Raw genomic sequence first — 15,641 nt, 5'->3', positions numbered from 1 at the left:
ATGGAAACCATGAGAGAGGAATTAATCTCTGTTCTTCTCCTCTCCTCCTGTTTTACTTCTTTGCTTTGCTTCTTCACCAGTGTGGTTTTGGGTTACAAATAAACCCTGCACTCCGTAAGGCCACATGCTTTTAATGGCATCCTCGGAGTAGGGGGTATTTTCTCAGCTCCCCTTGAATTAATCCTCTGGAAAATCTATCAGTGATGTCAAATTTGTGATCCCATGGTGGAAGGAAAAAGGGATGAAAGAAGGACAGGTTGAAAATGAGACTATAAAGATGGATTGTTGGTAAGGGAAGGGGGTGGGGCTTGCAAAGTGGAGTGGATGGCGTTCCCATCTGTGAACTCCACCTTATGCACGCTTATAGGAAACCCCTTCCAGTGGTTGCACACGGCACGCAGCGCTACAAGGCTGCAGCACGACACACACACGTAGCCTGTGATGTAGGAGGATGATGACAAGAGAGAGGAGGAGGAGGAGGAGGGGGAGGCGAGGGGGGAGGGGGAGACAGCCTGCGAGCGTGCCGAGCAAAGCGAGCAAGTGAACGGGAGGGAAAGGGCAGAGGGAGAGGGAGAGAGTGAAAGGGTGAGATAAGCAGAGAGCAGCATCTCTTCAGAGCATTCGGCTTGCAGAGGCTCAGTAAGCTGGAAGGCAGAGTAGAGGTGGAGGAGAGCACCAGCACCTCACCGAAGGGGGCGACACCAAACCACACCTCTCTATCTTCTCTCTCTCTCTTACACACACTATAGACACGCTCTCACACGTCACACATGCATTCGTGAGGAGGCGTAAGGCTCAGGAGGAGGACTACCACATATACTCGCGCTGTTTTTTGCTGGCTTTGCTAGGCTTTGGAGAGCTGTCTCTTGAAGACTGGACCAGAGCTGTATCCATCGCTTCATCCATTCTTTCCTTCCTCCCTGCTCTTCATTCCTCCAGCAGAGAAGCAGCTCTCTATCCACATCCCTTGCTGACTGGCTCTCTGTCATTCATCTAACCTCTGATCTGTGGGTTTCTCTCTGGCAGCATTTCTGCTTTTACTCCTTTCAGCCAAGAAACCAAGAGACACCAAAAGCAGCTGAGAGACTCGACCTTTTTGACCCGCAATCATGAACTTCCTCCGACGCCGCCTCTCGGACAGCAGCTTCATGTCCAACCTGCCCAACGGCTACATGTCGGACCTCCAGAGGCCCGACCCACCTGCTCCTCCTCCCCCTTCTGCCTCCTCCCCTTCCCAGCAAGGTGAAGCCCCAGCAAACGCTCCCGCCCCTGCCCAGTCCCCAACTGTAGCTCCAGCGGCATCCCAGGCACCAGCAAGCTCTCCTGCAACCCAAGAGCGCCGTCCCAGCCAGCAGGCTCAGCAGCCGCCTCAACAGGCCCAGTCCTCCTCTTCCAGTGGCTCCTCTGGTTTCTTCAGCTCCTTCAGCTCCATCACCAACGTGGTCAAACAGACAGCCGCATCTGCTGCCGGGTTTGTGGAGCAGTCGGCTCCTTCCCCTTCTCTTTCCAAGAAGTTCAAGATCCTGTTGGTCATTGACGAGCCTCAGCATGAGTGGTAAGTGTGGGGATGGATTTGGTTTTAATGACTGATGTCCAACTGGCTTCTGGGAAGTTGAAGAAGTCGGTGATTATGTTGACTGGCGCGCTATTTCTGAGTTTTTTTTGGAAGATGATTTGGTGCAGAAAATGTTTATTATAGAGTCAGCCAGAAGGAATATGACCAACTGTTTACTCCAAAAATCTTGTTCAAATATCTTCTAAGTGGCTATATATTGGGTGATTTGTGCTATTCTCATTGATACTGGTGGAAAAAAGTGGGATCTACTATATTTAACAAACTTTGAGAAACTTGAGACTTTCTGTCTCCACACTTTTGTTGCAAGACATACTAAAATATTTCTTCATAGTACTAGATGATAGCATTAATCATACACTTTTCAGTACTGGAAACCTTATTTTGGCAGGTAAAGCTTTTTCTCGTAAAGGCTTAAGCTTTAGATTCCGTGGAGTGTTGTCAAAAATGTAACTGTTGTTTAGTTCCTCATATAGAATCACATTTTATGACTTAAAGAGTAAACTCTGACATTCCCAAGACTGTCTCCAAGGTTGACATTGAGAGGTCGGATACAAGCCAGCAAGTCGCAAAACAACTTGAGTTTTACAACAAACACTTATCCATGTCAATAAGACTATGCATGTGGTATTAGAGTCCACAATCATGTCCTCTCCTGTGCTTTCTGTTTGTGTTTAAATGTATTGTTTCCTGCTCTCTGACGCTGCTCCCAAAATAGAAACAGCTCTATTAATCCAAGCAGACAGGCCAGCTTTTCTCTGGGGTTTTTTATTCACACATCCCTCCGCCCTGCGTCGTCACCTGTCTCTGCTTCTGCGTCGTTGAGCGAGCCCTTGTGACGCCACGGGTGTCCATATTTATGCTAATGTTAGTGTATGTGTGTCAGAGAGCTATGAGTAAGTGCTCTCATCTCTTGACAGTAGAAGTTAGCTAAGAGGATGATTTCCTCATGCTATCAAGTGGTACATCATACACTGCTGTACAAGAACACGTAGCTTTGAATAAAACATGATGTACTTTGAGGGAAGTGTAAGCTTTTGGCTTGGTAATAACTGGCTATCCCCCTGACTGCTTTCTCCTACAAATCATGTTTTCAGCCTGTGAGGGTTTTCTGAATGGATGCTGATGATGGATTTTACAGCCATTCATTGCGGTTATTATCTATGTGGTCTCATCTTGTCCCCCTTGTGTTGGAAGGCGTTGTGACAAAGTGGCAGCTGGGTGAGATAGTTTTGACCTTTAACTTTAATGGACGCTGTGGAGTGTGGTTAGATAGTGGTTGTTGAAACTGTGTGCGATGGTCGAAGGCATTCTTCAAGAGGTAAATACAAGCAACACGCCAACATGTGGGCCAACACACATGTTGAGTTTCTCTGGAAACACTCTATCTTTGGGAAATTTTTCTTTGGCACAACTGACATATCAGGAAGGGGTGCCTTTTCTACACCTCTCTGTACTTTTTTTTGCTATGTTTGATTGAATTTACTATGTTAGTTAGACTGATCAGGGAGACGAAAGTAAGTTTTTAAAACCTGCTTCTTGTGCTCTTTGGAATGGTTACACTAAAAGTGCGTGATACTGCTACTGGAGTGCCTTCAGAAAGTAAAATGCAAATGAAGTTTAATGCACTGTCACTGTTACCCATTTTGGCACAAATTACAATCTCTCTAAATGAGCTCTGCAGCAGAATTTAACACCATAACACTGTTTTCCCATATTTGAATAATTGGCATAAACAGTTGCCATCCTCCATTGATTGAATAATGTCTGAGTAGCAGACACAGGTACATGAAATGAACTTGTGCTTTCTCCTTAGTGTAGTAAGTATTGTTTCCAACACAATCAGCGCAGGATTAACTCTAAAATGGTGCATTATTCATGTGCGGTCTTCTTGCGTGAATGCTGAAGCTCCACCACTCTGCACTGACTGAAAAAGACTGGCAGCTCTACATTATGGTAATCCTGCATCTCTTGCTGTGAGTGTTTTGGAGGCATATGATTGGACGCCTGCCACCGTCATGATGTGGCCTTGTCTGTATGTGAGACACTGCAGAGAAGAGGCGGGTGAATGCATGGCTTACTTTAACACAGTCATGTTTTTACTGAAAACATAAGGATGGTGATTTAGAACTGCATAAATATTAGCATGCTTATTCATATTCATATAACTCTGTTATTTAAATTGTGTACTCTTGGATTTTTATGGAAATATATTGAAATCCAAGAGGTTGGATTTGAACTTAAAAGTTTTTCTCTGAACAGTGTCCCCTTGGAGAACACTATTACTGCCCTTTTCAATCACTACATCAATCTGAACATTGCAGTTTGAATCACATGATGTATTCAGGTTTTTAAAAAGAGGGTAGGCCTTTAGAAGTACTCCATGTTCGTAGTGGTGTGCCCAGACTGTTTGAGTTGAGTGGCCAAACTATTTTTTGCGTTATAAAAGTAGCAACACAAAAATTGTTCTTCTTTTATTCTCCAAGGAATTGAGGAATGAAATAAAATGGTTTGCCCAAGTAAAAACCAAACGAAGGTCAACCTGAATGTTCCCACATTTTTCGGACATTTTCAAAATTAAGTCTTGAGTTTCTACATTTCCATTCAATTTAAGCCCTAACTTGCCACATGATCTTTTGGAAGCACTTTAAATTAATTGAATGAATATACGAGGAATGTTATTCCCATCAGCAGCTGCACAAATTGTTACAATCACAATTATAACAAGAAAAAATAAAATTGGCTAATTGTAAAGAGTTTCAGCTGAAGCCATAGACTGTAAAAAAATGGACATCATCTTGCTGTACGCGAGGTCTTCAAAAAAATCTTCCCCTTGGTGGCTGGTTGCAGTATAGGTCAAAAAATCCAGCTCCCTTCCAGATGGGCTGTAGTCAAATTTTTAAAAAATAAATACACCTCATGGAAATGTTTCTCACATTCATTTGTTGTAGTGATTTGAAGATATTATTTGACTGCCTTGTATTTATGTCCTCTTTTTCCTGGAAAGTTTCATTTTCATTAGTCAGTTGAGGTTAAAAACGGCGCATCATTTCTCTTTTAACAATGATTGACAGCTGCCATTCTTGTGTATTTTTTTCACGGATAGTAAAATGTGTCGGGGAGGTGCGCTAAAAAGAGATTAAACTCTTGAAAGAAAAAAAAAATATGATTTTCATTTTCCCTCTGAGTCCCGCATAACCCTTTACTACATAGACTGTGACAGGGGTATCTTGGCTTCAAAACCGTACAGTGGTAAATGGCAGAGTGACGTTGTTCACTCTATATACAGTCTATGGCTGAAGCAAGGCTTTTGGATGCTGAACCCTTCCCTTTAAGTCAAACACAGATTTAAAAATAAATCTTAGACATGTGGGAACTGTTGACTGTTAGAACATAAGACACAGACACACTCCCACTGAAGGTACAAAAGATGCTGCATTAAAAAACACTTCTGATGGCTTGTAATGAAAACATCCCAAATATTTGATTTTAACACAAGTCCCGCCTCAGACAAGGCAAAAAGCCAATAGTAGTTCAGGATTTCTGCGCAGTACTTAAGATGATCTACCAAATTTCAGGGCTTCTCCTCTGAATCACCTTCCCATTTTTGTGACATATCCATTATAATCAGAAAATTATAACAAGTGAAGAGACGAAGCCAATATCATAATCAGTCAGTGCCTCATCTTTTCCGTGACCCATGCCAAAACATCCTAATGTACAAATGCAAGTTCATTGCAAAGAAAGGGCACAAGCTGCAATACCAAGTAAGCAATCTTGATTTCTCTAACATAAAGTATTGTGTCCTTCCAGCAAACCTCACATTTTGTGTGTAAACAATATTTCATCCTGAGAGCTCTACATAAATATTAATGTCGTATTGTTTGTAGACAGAGCTCCCCTTAAAGCATCAGGGCCAGGGAGGCATTCTGCTTAGTGTTATTGATTTTCCACCTCGCTGAGAGCTTGGTTCAGGCTCTCTGTAATATGACTTGGACAACGGAGAGTCACACCACATACACCCACTTATGTAATGACTCTGTATGTTGTCTATATCAAGGTTACATTTTGATAAATAAAACAGGAGAACATGCCGGTTTGTCTCTCCAAAAACTAAAATAATGTTTTTAGGAGCTACTGAAGGATTCATTTATCTTCCATTAAGATGTATAAGAGGCTTTCTGTTGGATGGAGCAATTGTTTTACTATTATATGCTTGAGGACATTTTCTGGCAGACAGTTTTGCCCAGTTAGAGCGTAATATATCTTGGTGAGAAAAATGTTGGCAGAGAGCCTTTCAGCCAGCGGTAAACAACCAGCAGCGGCTCCATTTTCATGACTTTTACTACAAGCGCCCTGCATTATTTACAAAGTGGAACAGCCGGTTGTGAAATTTATTCGAATTATAAGTCAAAATAGAATAACTTCCAGATGGTTTTATAGCACTTACAGCCAGCCCAGCTGTAGCTTTTGTCCATTAGTGTCCCTAAAACCATGTCATAGAATTCCCTCCAGGTATTGCTGAGATATTGGGTTCAAAAGATCAGGGAGCATATATAAGATCTAGCAAGGGGTATTGATCTTTGACCAATGGCCACCAAATTAGTATTTGTTCATCTCAGAGTCCAAGTGGACATTTGTGCCAGATTTGGAGATATTCCCTCTGGGTTTTTCTCTGATATTGTGTTCAGTGGATTAGAACAGATAAATGGGTAGCCTATAATGACTCCAGCCAAGGTGATCTGGTAAAGCAGTATTGTCATGTGTGCACATTTGGTGACCATGTACCCCCAAGCACTAGACCAACTATAATCCAAGAATCCATTACAACATGGACATTGTAAGAATAGACTACGTTGTTATTCACAATTTTAATTATGGTCCGAGGCCTGAGCCTGGTTGTATTTGTAATTTTCAAGAAAAGCTCAATGAACAGATTGAGGCAGAGGCTGTAATTATGGGGTGGCCAACCAGACAGAAATTACTGTGGAACTACAAAGAGCCACATAACACACGTAGTCTTAAAAACGCACTTCCTCTCACACATTAACGAGAATACATCAAATTAAAATCAATACAATTCCAATTTTCAAAGCAAGATGTATTGTGTTTAAGTTGGTACTTGGAGCTGTGCTAAAGACAATTTTCTGTTTTTATTGTGAAAGAGACAAAGGTCCATCTATCTATCTATGTCTGCATGAGCGATTGAGGGGAGCACATGTAGAGAAGAAAAACTGAAACTTAAGAATCATTCTTATCACCCAAGTATTGATCAATACTGATCCCTACATTGCATCAATATATCAATAGTTAGATTGATCAGCACACCACTACACATAACAATATTTGCTTTATTTATTTAATTTTAATTTAAGGAGCCGTTTACAGGACAACGGTTTTAGGGTGAAACGCAAAAGTTTTGTTGCGTTTCAGCCTCCCGTTTACACGGAAACGGCATTTCAGCCGACCCAAAACGCAAACTTTTGAAAACGGCCTCCAGAGTGGGATTTTTCTGAAACGCTCACGACACCATTGCCGTGTAAACAGTAAGCCGGCGTTTTCAGTGGAAAAGCTGACGTCACACTCTGCCTCGCGCGCACGCATACAACCGTACCATTGTTATGATCCTCATGAACTACCTTGTTGTGCTTGTGCTGCTCAATCTGCTGACTGTCTTTCAACAAAATGTGCATCTTTTGCTCCACTTTTTAACTTGGTATTCCCCAATACACCAGATGACCGGCTCAACTCTACTTCAGTGGAGATCTCCCAAAAGCGGCTTCTGGACAAGACAGTTATAGCACCACCTACAGGCCTGGCATGCTTACTACAGCGTTTTCAGTCCATCAGCATTACTGTGTAAACGCAAATTTTTTTCGCTGCGTTTTCAGAGTGTTCTAGCGTTTTCAGATAAACGTTGTCGTGTAAACGGGGCCTAAGAATGGATCTAAGAGCCGCACACCAAAAGACAAAGAGTCACATGCGGCTCACGAGCCACAGGTTGGCCATCCCTACTGTAATTGATCAGCAAGCAGGGAGTAATGTTGGTTTCTACTGGTAGCCAAAGTGATAATTTGACATTCCCGTTGAACTTCTCTGTTGTGTTGGTTAAAAAGAAACAACACTTGTGCACTGTTATGGCCACGCTGTGAGGTCATGCACCCTATGAGGATATCCCTTGGTTGGGGGTTGAATGTAACATACGGCCTCTTCCCTAAATGTCACTCTGCACTCTTACATACTTCCTGTCCTATCCACTGTCCTGTCCCCATTGAATAAAGGCTTAACCCTTTAAAGAGGGGCTTTGAGGACACTGCAACAAAAGGCACAAAAAAAATACATGAGTTATTTCTCTGAGCCAGTGACATAAATACCGGTACTGACACCACTGAAGAAATTTTACCAGTGCTCCCTTTATTATGACACCAGAATGTTTTAAATAGACATTGTAGATGCAGAGATATACTCTTTTCAATTTGTTTATGTTACTTTTCTAGCAGAGACTCAAAAGGCCAGAGCTCGACAGGGCAGAAAAGATCATTTTCATATCATTTTAAATAATTTCAAGAAAATTCAACCCTTTTACAACAAACCAATACTGGTATCAGTTACTTTGGCATCAAAAATCCCATTTGTTCTTGCACTGTTTCATACACGCAGTCAAAGACTGTATTAAACAAGAATGTAGTTTCAACATCACCCACTGGTTTTTGCAGCAGAGTTTTGAACCCTATTCATGGCAGTCGCCGTACTGTAAAGCAGTCACAACGTCACTTTTGGTCAACAGATTGAGAGGTAAAGAGGTGGGGTTAAGGCAGGTCTTAAGCCTCTTCACTGACAACTGCAGTGTTCCTGCCTGTCAGTAAAGTCAGTCAGGTCCTTAATTAGGAAAAACTTGTAATCTTGATGCGATTAAAACAGATTTTTTTATAAAAACACACTCCCTGTACAGCATGTTCAGAAATTATGAGCCATTCAGACCAAAATCTGTTTTCAACCAGGCTGCAAACTTGTTTAAAGTTAATATGTTAATGCCATAAAGATCAGCTTTTTTGAATGCGTGTGATTGTTGTTTCTGGAGTTTTTGCAGCCAGCCTCAAGTGGACACCCAGTAAACTGCAGTTTTCCTGCTTTGATTTCTTTTTAGACCAGAGGTCACTGCTGAGACACAACATACACTTGTTCCTTCTTCTGAACGTAATACACTTACTGTAGACCAGTACCTTATATAACCCCACTTCAAAGAGAAAAAAAAACTATTCCCTTTAGTCTGATAAATATTCAAACCAAACCTCTGAGATAAATCAACTGTCCACTCCAGTTCCTCTCTCACAGTGGAGGTGCACTGAAAGGCAACAGTTTAAAAACATTAGTCATAAAATAAAATTACATAAAAACAGTAAAGCTTCCTTTTAAAACAATATCTGTACTGGTAGCCCAGTGTCACTGCAGCTATTTGCTCCATCTATGACACAGATAAAATAATATACATCATGAATTGCAGTAATTGTTCCCAAATCACACTGATATTCTTAATGTGGACAATATTAATGAGGGTGTTTACTTTTCCTCCTGTCTTCATGCAACTTTCAAGCAGATTAAACTTCTTTAATTGCCAAATTGGTCCGAATTTCACATCTTACAATAAAAATTGGCATTAAATGAGCATTAAATGTGGATTTAACGGCTAATTGACTCTGGACACGCAGTTATAAACATGCCATAAGTCTTAATAACACTGGCATTCCCCTTTGAAACAGCTATCAGTTGCATAAGCCAGCGCTGTGATACTGTAATGGCTCATTCTCTCAGCTTTCAGATATCGACTGTGCCCCATCTGATGGCTTAAACTGACCGTGCCACAAAAAGAGACCTCAGTGTGAGTCCAGCCATAAATCTGCAAGATGAAAGTGTAACTGTTTTTGAAAGCATTTTAGGGAGTGAGAGTGTGTTTGATATCGACCTTACGTAACAGACCCAAACCCTTTGAGGTGGCTGAGGGAACAGACCATGTCCTCCTGGGTGACACAAGGTGATGTCGGCACAGAGGGGAAAGAGGATTCAGGAGGATGGAGGCAGAATCTCCTTTTGCTGTTTATCTTTGGATGTCTCTGTGCTGCTCTTTCTTGTTTGTTCACCCTCCCCTGCGTCTATTTTCCTCTTTGTTTCCTCTCACAGCCTTTTATCATGACAGTGTCACTGTGTGTGGCTGGAAGGGAAAGTGCTCCGGGTTCACGATGCAATGAAGTAATCAGAAGAGACATGGTGATTCAGCAGTTTCAGCCCAAAGGCCACATCTGCTCTCTTTCCTTTGCTCTCTCTCTATCCGTCTGCATCTCGCGCCCTCTTTTTGACTCCTCACTTTTTTGTCTCTATTTATGTACCGAGGACGTACAGTACTTTTCAGAATCTGCCTGAGTACCACTGACTCTTTCTGCCACCTTTGTTGCATAAACCCCCATCAGAGGAGATGATTTCAGACTGTTGACTTTTGTATATGAGTCATAGCAGAGAGGGGTTTGTCAATTTGACTGCAGGTTGATGCATAGTTCGCCGACAAGCATGAGATTGATGGTGAATGTCATCCAACTGTCCTGCAGCTAAAAGTTGAACTTTCAGTGGCGTTATCGCTGGCTGGTTCTTGAAAGCACAGTGATTAGCAAACATGTAGGAGCTTCAAAGAAGTGACAGGGCTGAAAATATTTTTTGTCGGTATAAATGCATCTCTGATAAAAAAAGAATGTCATATATGATTCTTGTTTGGTATCTAGTTTAATGTCTTGTTAAATTTTATTCATAAGTGTTTCTTTTGTATCCCTATGTGATTTTTTGTACTTTATTATTTTTTTTGTCTGTGTCTTGTTTTCTTTTTTGGGCTCTTTGTGCCTTCTTTCAGAGTGAACAGTACAGTGGATGGAGCAAGAAACAGAGTTAGAGTGGGGAGTGACATGCAGGAAAAAGGCCATAAACTGCTTAAAACAGTCAGTTCTAAAAATAAGAAAATAAGAAAAAAATAAGATCTTCTTGAGCCTTACTGAAATTATAAAGTCATCACATAAGGATCTCTGAGCTGATTCATGATATGTTGAGGGGCAGACCTCAAACACCAAGGTCTTCCCATAGCTCTGCCTACCACTGGCCCACAGATGAGGACTGACCAATCAGATTGGGGAGGGGTGGAGGAGCTGAGGGTCTTACCCCCAATTCAGTTGTGTTCCACGTAGCGCCATGCACTATGCCGTGCTTAGGCCCCGTTTACACAACAACGTTTCATCTGAAAATGCTAAAATGCTGTGAAAACGCAGTGAAAAAAATCTGCTTTTACACGGAAACGCTGATGGACTGAAAACGCTGTAGTAAGCATGCCAGGCCTGTAGGTGGTGCTATAACTGTCTTGTCTAGAAGCCGCTTTTAGGAGATCTCCACCGAAGTAGAGTTGAGCCGGTCATCTGGTGTATTGGGGAATACTAAGTTAAGAAGTGGAGCAAAAGATACACATTTTGATGATAGTAAGTCAGCAGATTCAGCAGATTGAGCAGCACAAGCACAACACGGTAGTTTTCCACCGAAAACGCCGGCTTACTGTTTACACGGCCACGGGGTCAGGAGCGTTTCAGAATAATCCCACTCTGAAGGCCGTTTTCAAAAGTTTGCTTTTTGGGTCAGCTGAAATGCCGTTTCCGTGTAAACGCGAGGCTGAAACGAAACAAAACTTTTGCGTTCCACCCTAAAATCGTTGTCGTGCAAACGGCCCCTTAGAAACCACCGTAGTCAATCAATGCATTCACACAGCACGGCGCTGCGGTCACCAACAGCTGAGAAATAGAAAAAATAGAAAAATATGGAATTTTTTTAGCTGTTCATCACATAAAGCCACCACAGGGGTACCAGAGGATCAGTTTTAAGCCTTAAAATCTCAGTTGGAATCATCCTGGGTAAAAAAAGGTAAATGAAAAATAAATAAAACAAAATTAATTTCTCTTTTACATTGCAGGCAAGATGTTGCAGAGGTGTCCATTCTTGAACTGGTGATGTAAAGGGTGCCAGATCCACTCTGTGGTGAAACAAAGATTCAGTGCCTGATGTCTGATGATATGATTATGAGAAGGTGTATAATGAGTGCACATATGTAGGAACTAAACCAACAGTAGCTGTTAGTCTTAAAAAATAAAACAGGAACAGTAATAAGAACCATTAAGGGTATGTTACATTTACACCAAATCAGAGCAGGTGTTTTTCTGTTTTCCTACAGAGGAATAAATGAATGGAGTGAATCTCATTACCACATAGTGCAGGTATAAAACAAGAGATAACCCACTTATTTGTCAGGGTTACTGGTTTCCTGTGGTTGAGCACGACAGAAAGCTGTAACGTTTTTATTGACCTATCATGAAAAACGAACTCAGACTGATTGTAAAAGAGTGTTTAGTTTATGGCTTTGTTCTGGATTCATCCATGTGTTGGAGAAATGTTCTTCCCCAGCAGTGTAGACAGGAGTACACAGTGAGAGCAGGTGGGGAGGTGGAGCCTCTATCAACAGACCACACACATACACAAATACACACAGAGAAAAAAAATCCCTAGCATCTCCATTCCCTGTTCCAGTTTCCTGTAATCTTATCATAAAATATATGAAATCATGTCTCATAGGGATTCTGCGTTTTTCAGCGATTCATAGTTCCTCGTTACAGCTTGCTGAGTTTACTATAGTGGAGCGTTTTGGGAATAAAGCAGCTCATTGTTCAAGCTGTTTTTGCAAAGACAGAATATTTCCATTGCTCTCTAAGTAAACCTTTCCACAGCACACCCACATGCAGTTACATACAGCTTTTACTCTATGAACTACTACCAGGCCTGATCCTTTTCAGGGATGCTTGTGATTTCTGCAGGATGTAGGTTTCATTTCATGGCACTGTTGTTTTCAGCTGTGGGTTACATTCCCACACACACTCTCACACACTCACAGGCTTAAAACTGACCTTTTTACAGCCTGAGGCAATGTTATATTGGCTTCATAGGTTTCTCTTGCATTAGCTCTTGTACCTTTCAGCTTCTGTCAGATTAGACCGGTGGCCTTTTCAGCCCAGGGATGGTGCAGAAACAGCTCCAAGGTAAAACAGGTAACCTTGTAACTTCCCTCAGAGGACATGAGAGGACAAGATGTAACACAAGAGTATATTTTAAAACCATTTTTTGGGTTTGAACAAGAGAGACAAAAATGTACTGTAATTGTTATGTCACTGATGAGTACTATATATATATATATATATATATATATATATATATATATATATATATATATATATATATATATATATATATATATATATATACACACACACACACAAACATACCATGTTAGTGAGCATTCAGTATTAAGCTATTCTTGGGAACCTGAGCCAGTGTGAAACGTGCAGCCTTGTGATTGATTGAGCAGCAATAGAGAGAGGTCTTCCTCTGTCTTGAAGAACAAGAAGTGAATGCTGAGTGAACATGTATGCAGTTTAAGAGAGCAGCTGTATTGCTGGATGTGTTCATTTCTGACCGAAAGATAACATATTTGCCCCCCATGTATCCATTGATTTGTGGCAAAGACAATAACATGATTCAAAATTGAAACAATTGTGAAGAACTATTTGAAAATATAAAAAATTGCCTCATCAACCTAAAATGTCAGGGACCCCCTACAGTATCTTCACACACCACCTAGGGACTGTGGACCTCTTGTTGAAGACCTCTGCTTTAAATGATTGAATCTTTGTCTGTTAAATATTTTTAACAGACAGATATTTTTAACAGACAGATATTTTTTTTTTCATTTCTTGAAAAACTGAACGCACGCCAAGTTGTATTCCTCAGAGTAGAGTGTAACACTGGCTTTGTTGTGTCACATTCATAATTAGTATCTCCATGATTAGCATTTTCCAATAAGCCTTAGACTGTCTCTGTGAGGAATACCTAAGTAAACAGAAAGCTTGTACTTGGTCCCTGGGGACCAGACTATTACTAAAAGCATATTGGTGGCAGTGGCTTTGTCAATACTGCCTGACTAATAACCAGCTCTAAAGAGAGCTTTTACCCCGCAGGACTGTTAAGCATAAAGATCCTCCATTAGCCCTGTGTATGTCAACAGAAGCAGTTAGCCTTTTAGCTAATTTAGATGCATCAGGAAAATATATGTATGTACTAATTAAAACAAAGAGTGTGTTGAGAATACTTTTAAGTCTTTTTTTTTTTTCATTCTCTTAACAATGGTAGACATTTTAGAGACAACTAGAGTAGTTACAGGACTGAACCATAGATGTATAAAACTCATGTTTTAGGGTTTTAAAAAGAGAGCTTTTGTCACTAGACAACTAAAATAAATTAAAAAGAGATTAACTGATGGCAAATACTTGGAAAATTATGAAAGATAACTGATACTAGTGCTATTAAATGTTTTGTGGTAGATGAGTCACACTATCAAGGCTTAAAAAAGCTGATAGCTTTTGCTGATATGTAAGCTACAAGATCAATATTTTATGGAGGTTGACTTTCCTCGACACTTTCTCTTCCACTATTTTGTATCAATATCTTGTTTTTCAGAAAGACACAACAGAAAAAAATAACAGCTAATACACAAAAACATTCAAATAGTTGTTGCATGTGTGGTTTAGGGCCAACATTGCTAACTTCCACTCAAACTTTGATTTAATAATCTACTGGAGAATCATAATAAGTATCTGCCATTTTGGATGATAATTCAGTGTTGTGCAACCTGGTAAAGCTTTTGCCTTTGTGGTTATTATTACTTTTATGCTATACTCTTTAGGGTTTTGATCCTGAAAATGGGCTCAAAAATTGTTGTATGCTTTTGTTCTGAGGTGAAACTGGTATTATCACTCAACTGAAGCAGCACATAACTGGCCTAGGCATGAAGGCATGAACCTGCAAGGACAGCTGACCGTGGGGCTGGCTCTGCTTCTGTTAGCCTCTGTTGGCAAACTAATCTGACATCGCTTGTCTGCAGACTCTGTGATCACCTGTTTAGCTGTGTTAAAACTATTGAGCTCTTTTATTGTTTGTTTTCTATGGTGTAAGGAAGCTGTCAAAAAGGACGTATGTGTAATTAATGATTCGTCAAAAAAAGACATATGCATAATTAATGATTCATAAAAGCCATTTATCGCATATCACAACTAGTCCAAGCTGGTTAAATAAGGCAAAGATTATACCAGCATAGACCTCTTCGACAAACAAAGGCGGCGGTTTAACAGTCAGAACAGAAATATGCGATAAATGACTTTTTAGTTGTTACATGGAGAGTACAAACTCCCTTTTCTCCACAGTAACCTCTCTGGGCTGAATGATCCACGTCTCCCGCTCCGCAATCTCTTGCAGACAAGACGAGTCTTTAGCTTGCTCTTTAAGCAATACGTTTGTGATTCTAAGATACCTTACATATTTTATGTAACATCTTATAAACGTTACCTGTTGTGTTTCTCTGGAGCTGGAGGCACCCGGGAGGCTGTCTCCGTGCGTATTCCGCTCCATGTTTACCTCTGTGGCTTGGGTATGCGCGGTTGGAGGAGATTGATTGCTTTTCGTGTGACCTGTGACCTCAGTGACGTCATTTCAGCACTTTTTTGATTCGTACTCATAATCTTGGATTCGTACTCGTAGGCTTGGATTCGTATTCATAGGGAAGAATTCATAGTCGTAGAAAGTTGAGTTGTATTCATAAGACTTTGCACTCGTATAAAAACAACTGTAACCTGAACCCAGTTTCACAGACTTACGTATATGACAGCAGATTTTTTGTGTGAAATAACTTTATTGACACAGAATTTTTTTGAATTAAAAATACGAATCATTAGTTATGCATACGTCTTTTTTGACAAATCATTAATTACACATACGTCCTTTTTGACAGCTTCCTTACACCATAGTTTTCTGAGTAATTTCTTAACTGTAGACTGCTCAGGTCATTGAAATGTGAAGGCCTGTTTAAACAACCAGGGTATTAGTTGCTGAATGATATGCTTTCTTACAACAGTACTCCAAAAAATATTTTACCCCCAAAAACTGT

At 40.7% G+C, this 15,641-nt stretch overlaps 1 protein-coding gene across 1 annotated transcript in view; it reads left to right on the top strand.

The window, feature by feature from the left end:
* The first annotated feature begins 514 nt into the window (after positions 1–514).
* syn2b (synapsin IIb) overlaps positions 515–15,641 on the top strand; it is a 104,673-nt gene continuing 89,546 nt past the window's right edge. Inside the window, exon 1 of the mRNA XM_074667956.1 lies at positions 515–1,555. Within this exon, the coding sequence (XP_074524057.1) occupies positions 1,110–1,555 (446 nt within the window). The 5' untranslated portion in view covers positions 515–1,109. The remainder of the gene's footprint in view (positions 1,556–15,641) is intronic.

The sequence above is a fragment of the Halichoeres trimaculatus genome, unplaced genomic scaffold, assembly GCF_033239565.1.
Source record: "Halichoeres trimaculatus isolate MK-OKI-2021-1 unplaced genomic scaffold, fHalTri1.1 fHalTri1_scaffold_1, whole genome shotgun sequence".
Classification (NCBI taxonomy): domain Eukaryota; kingdom Metazoa; phylum Chordata; class Actinopteri; order Labriformes; family Labridae; genus Halichoeres; species Halichoeres trimaculatus.
The sequence above is the reverse complement of the archived record's forward strand: the minus strand, read 5'-3'. Positions and strand labels throughout refer to the sequence as shown.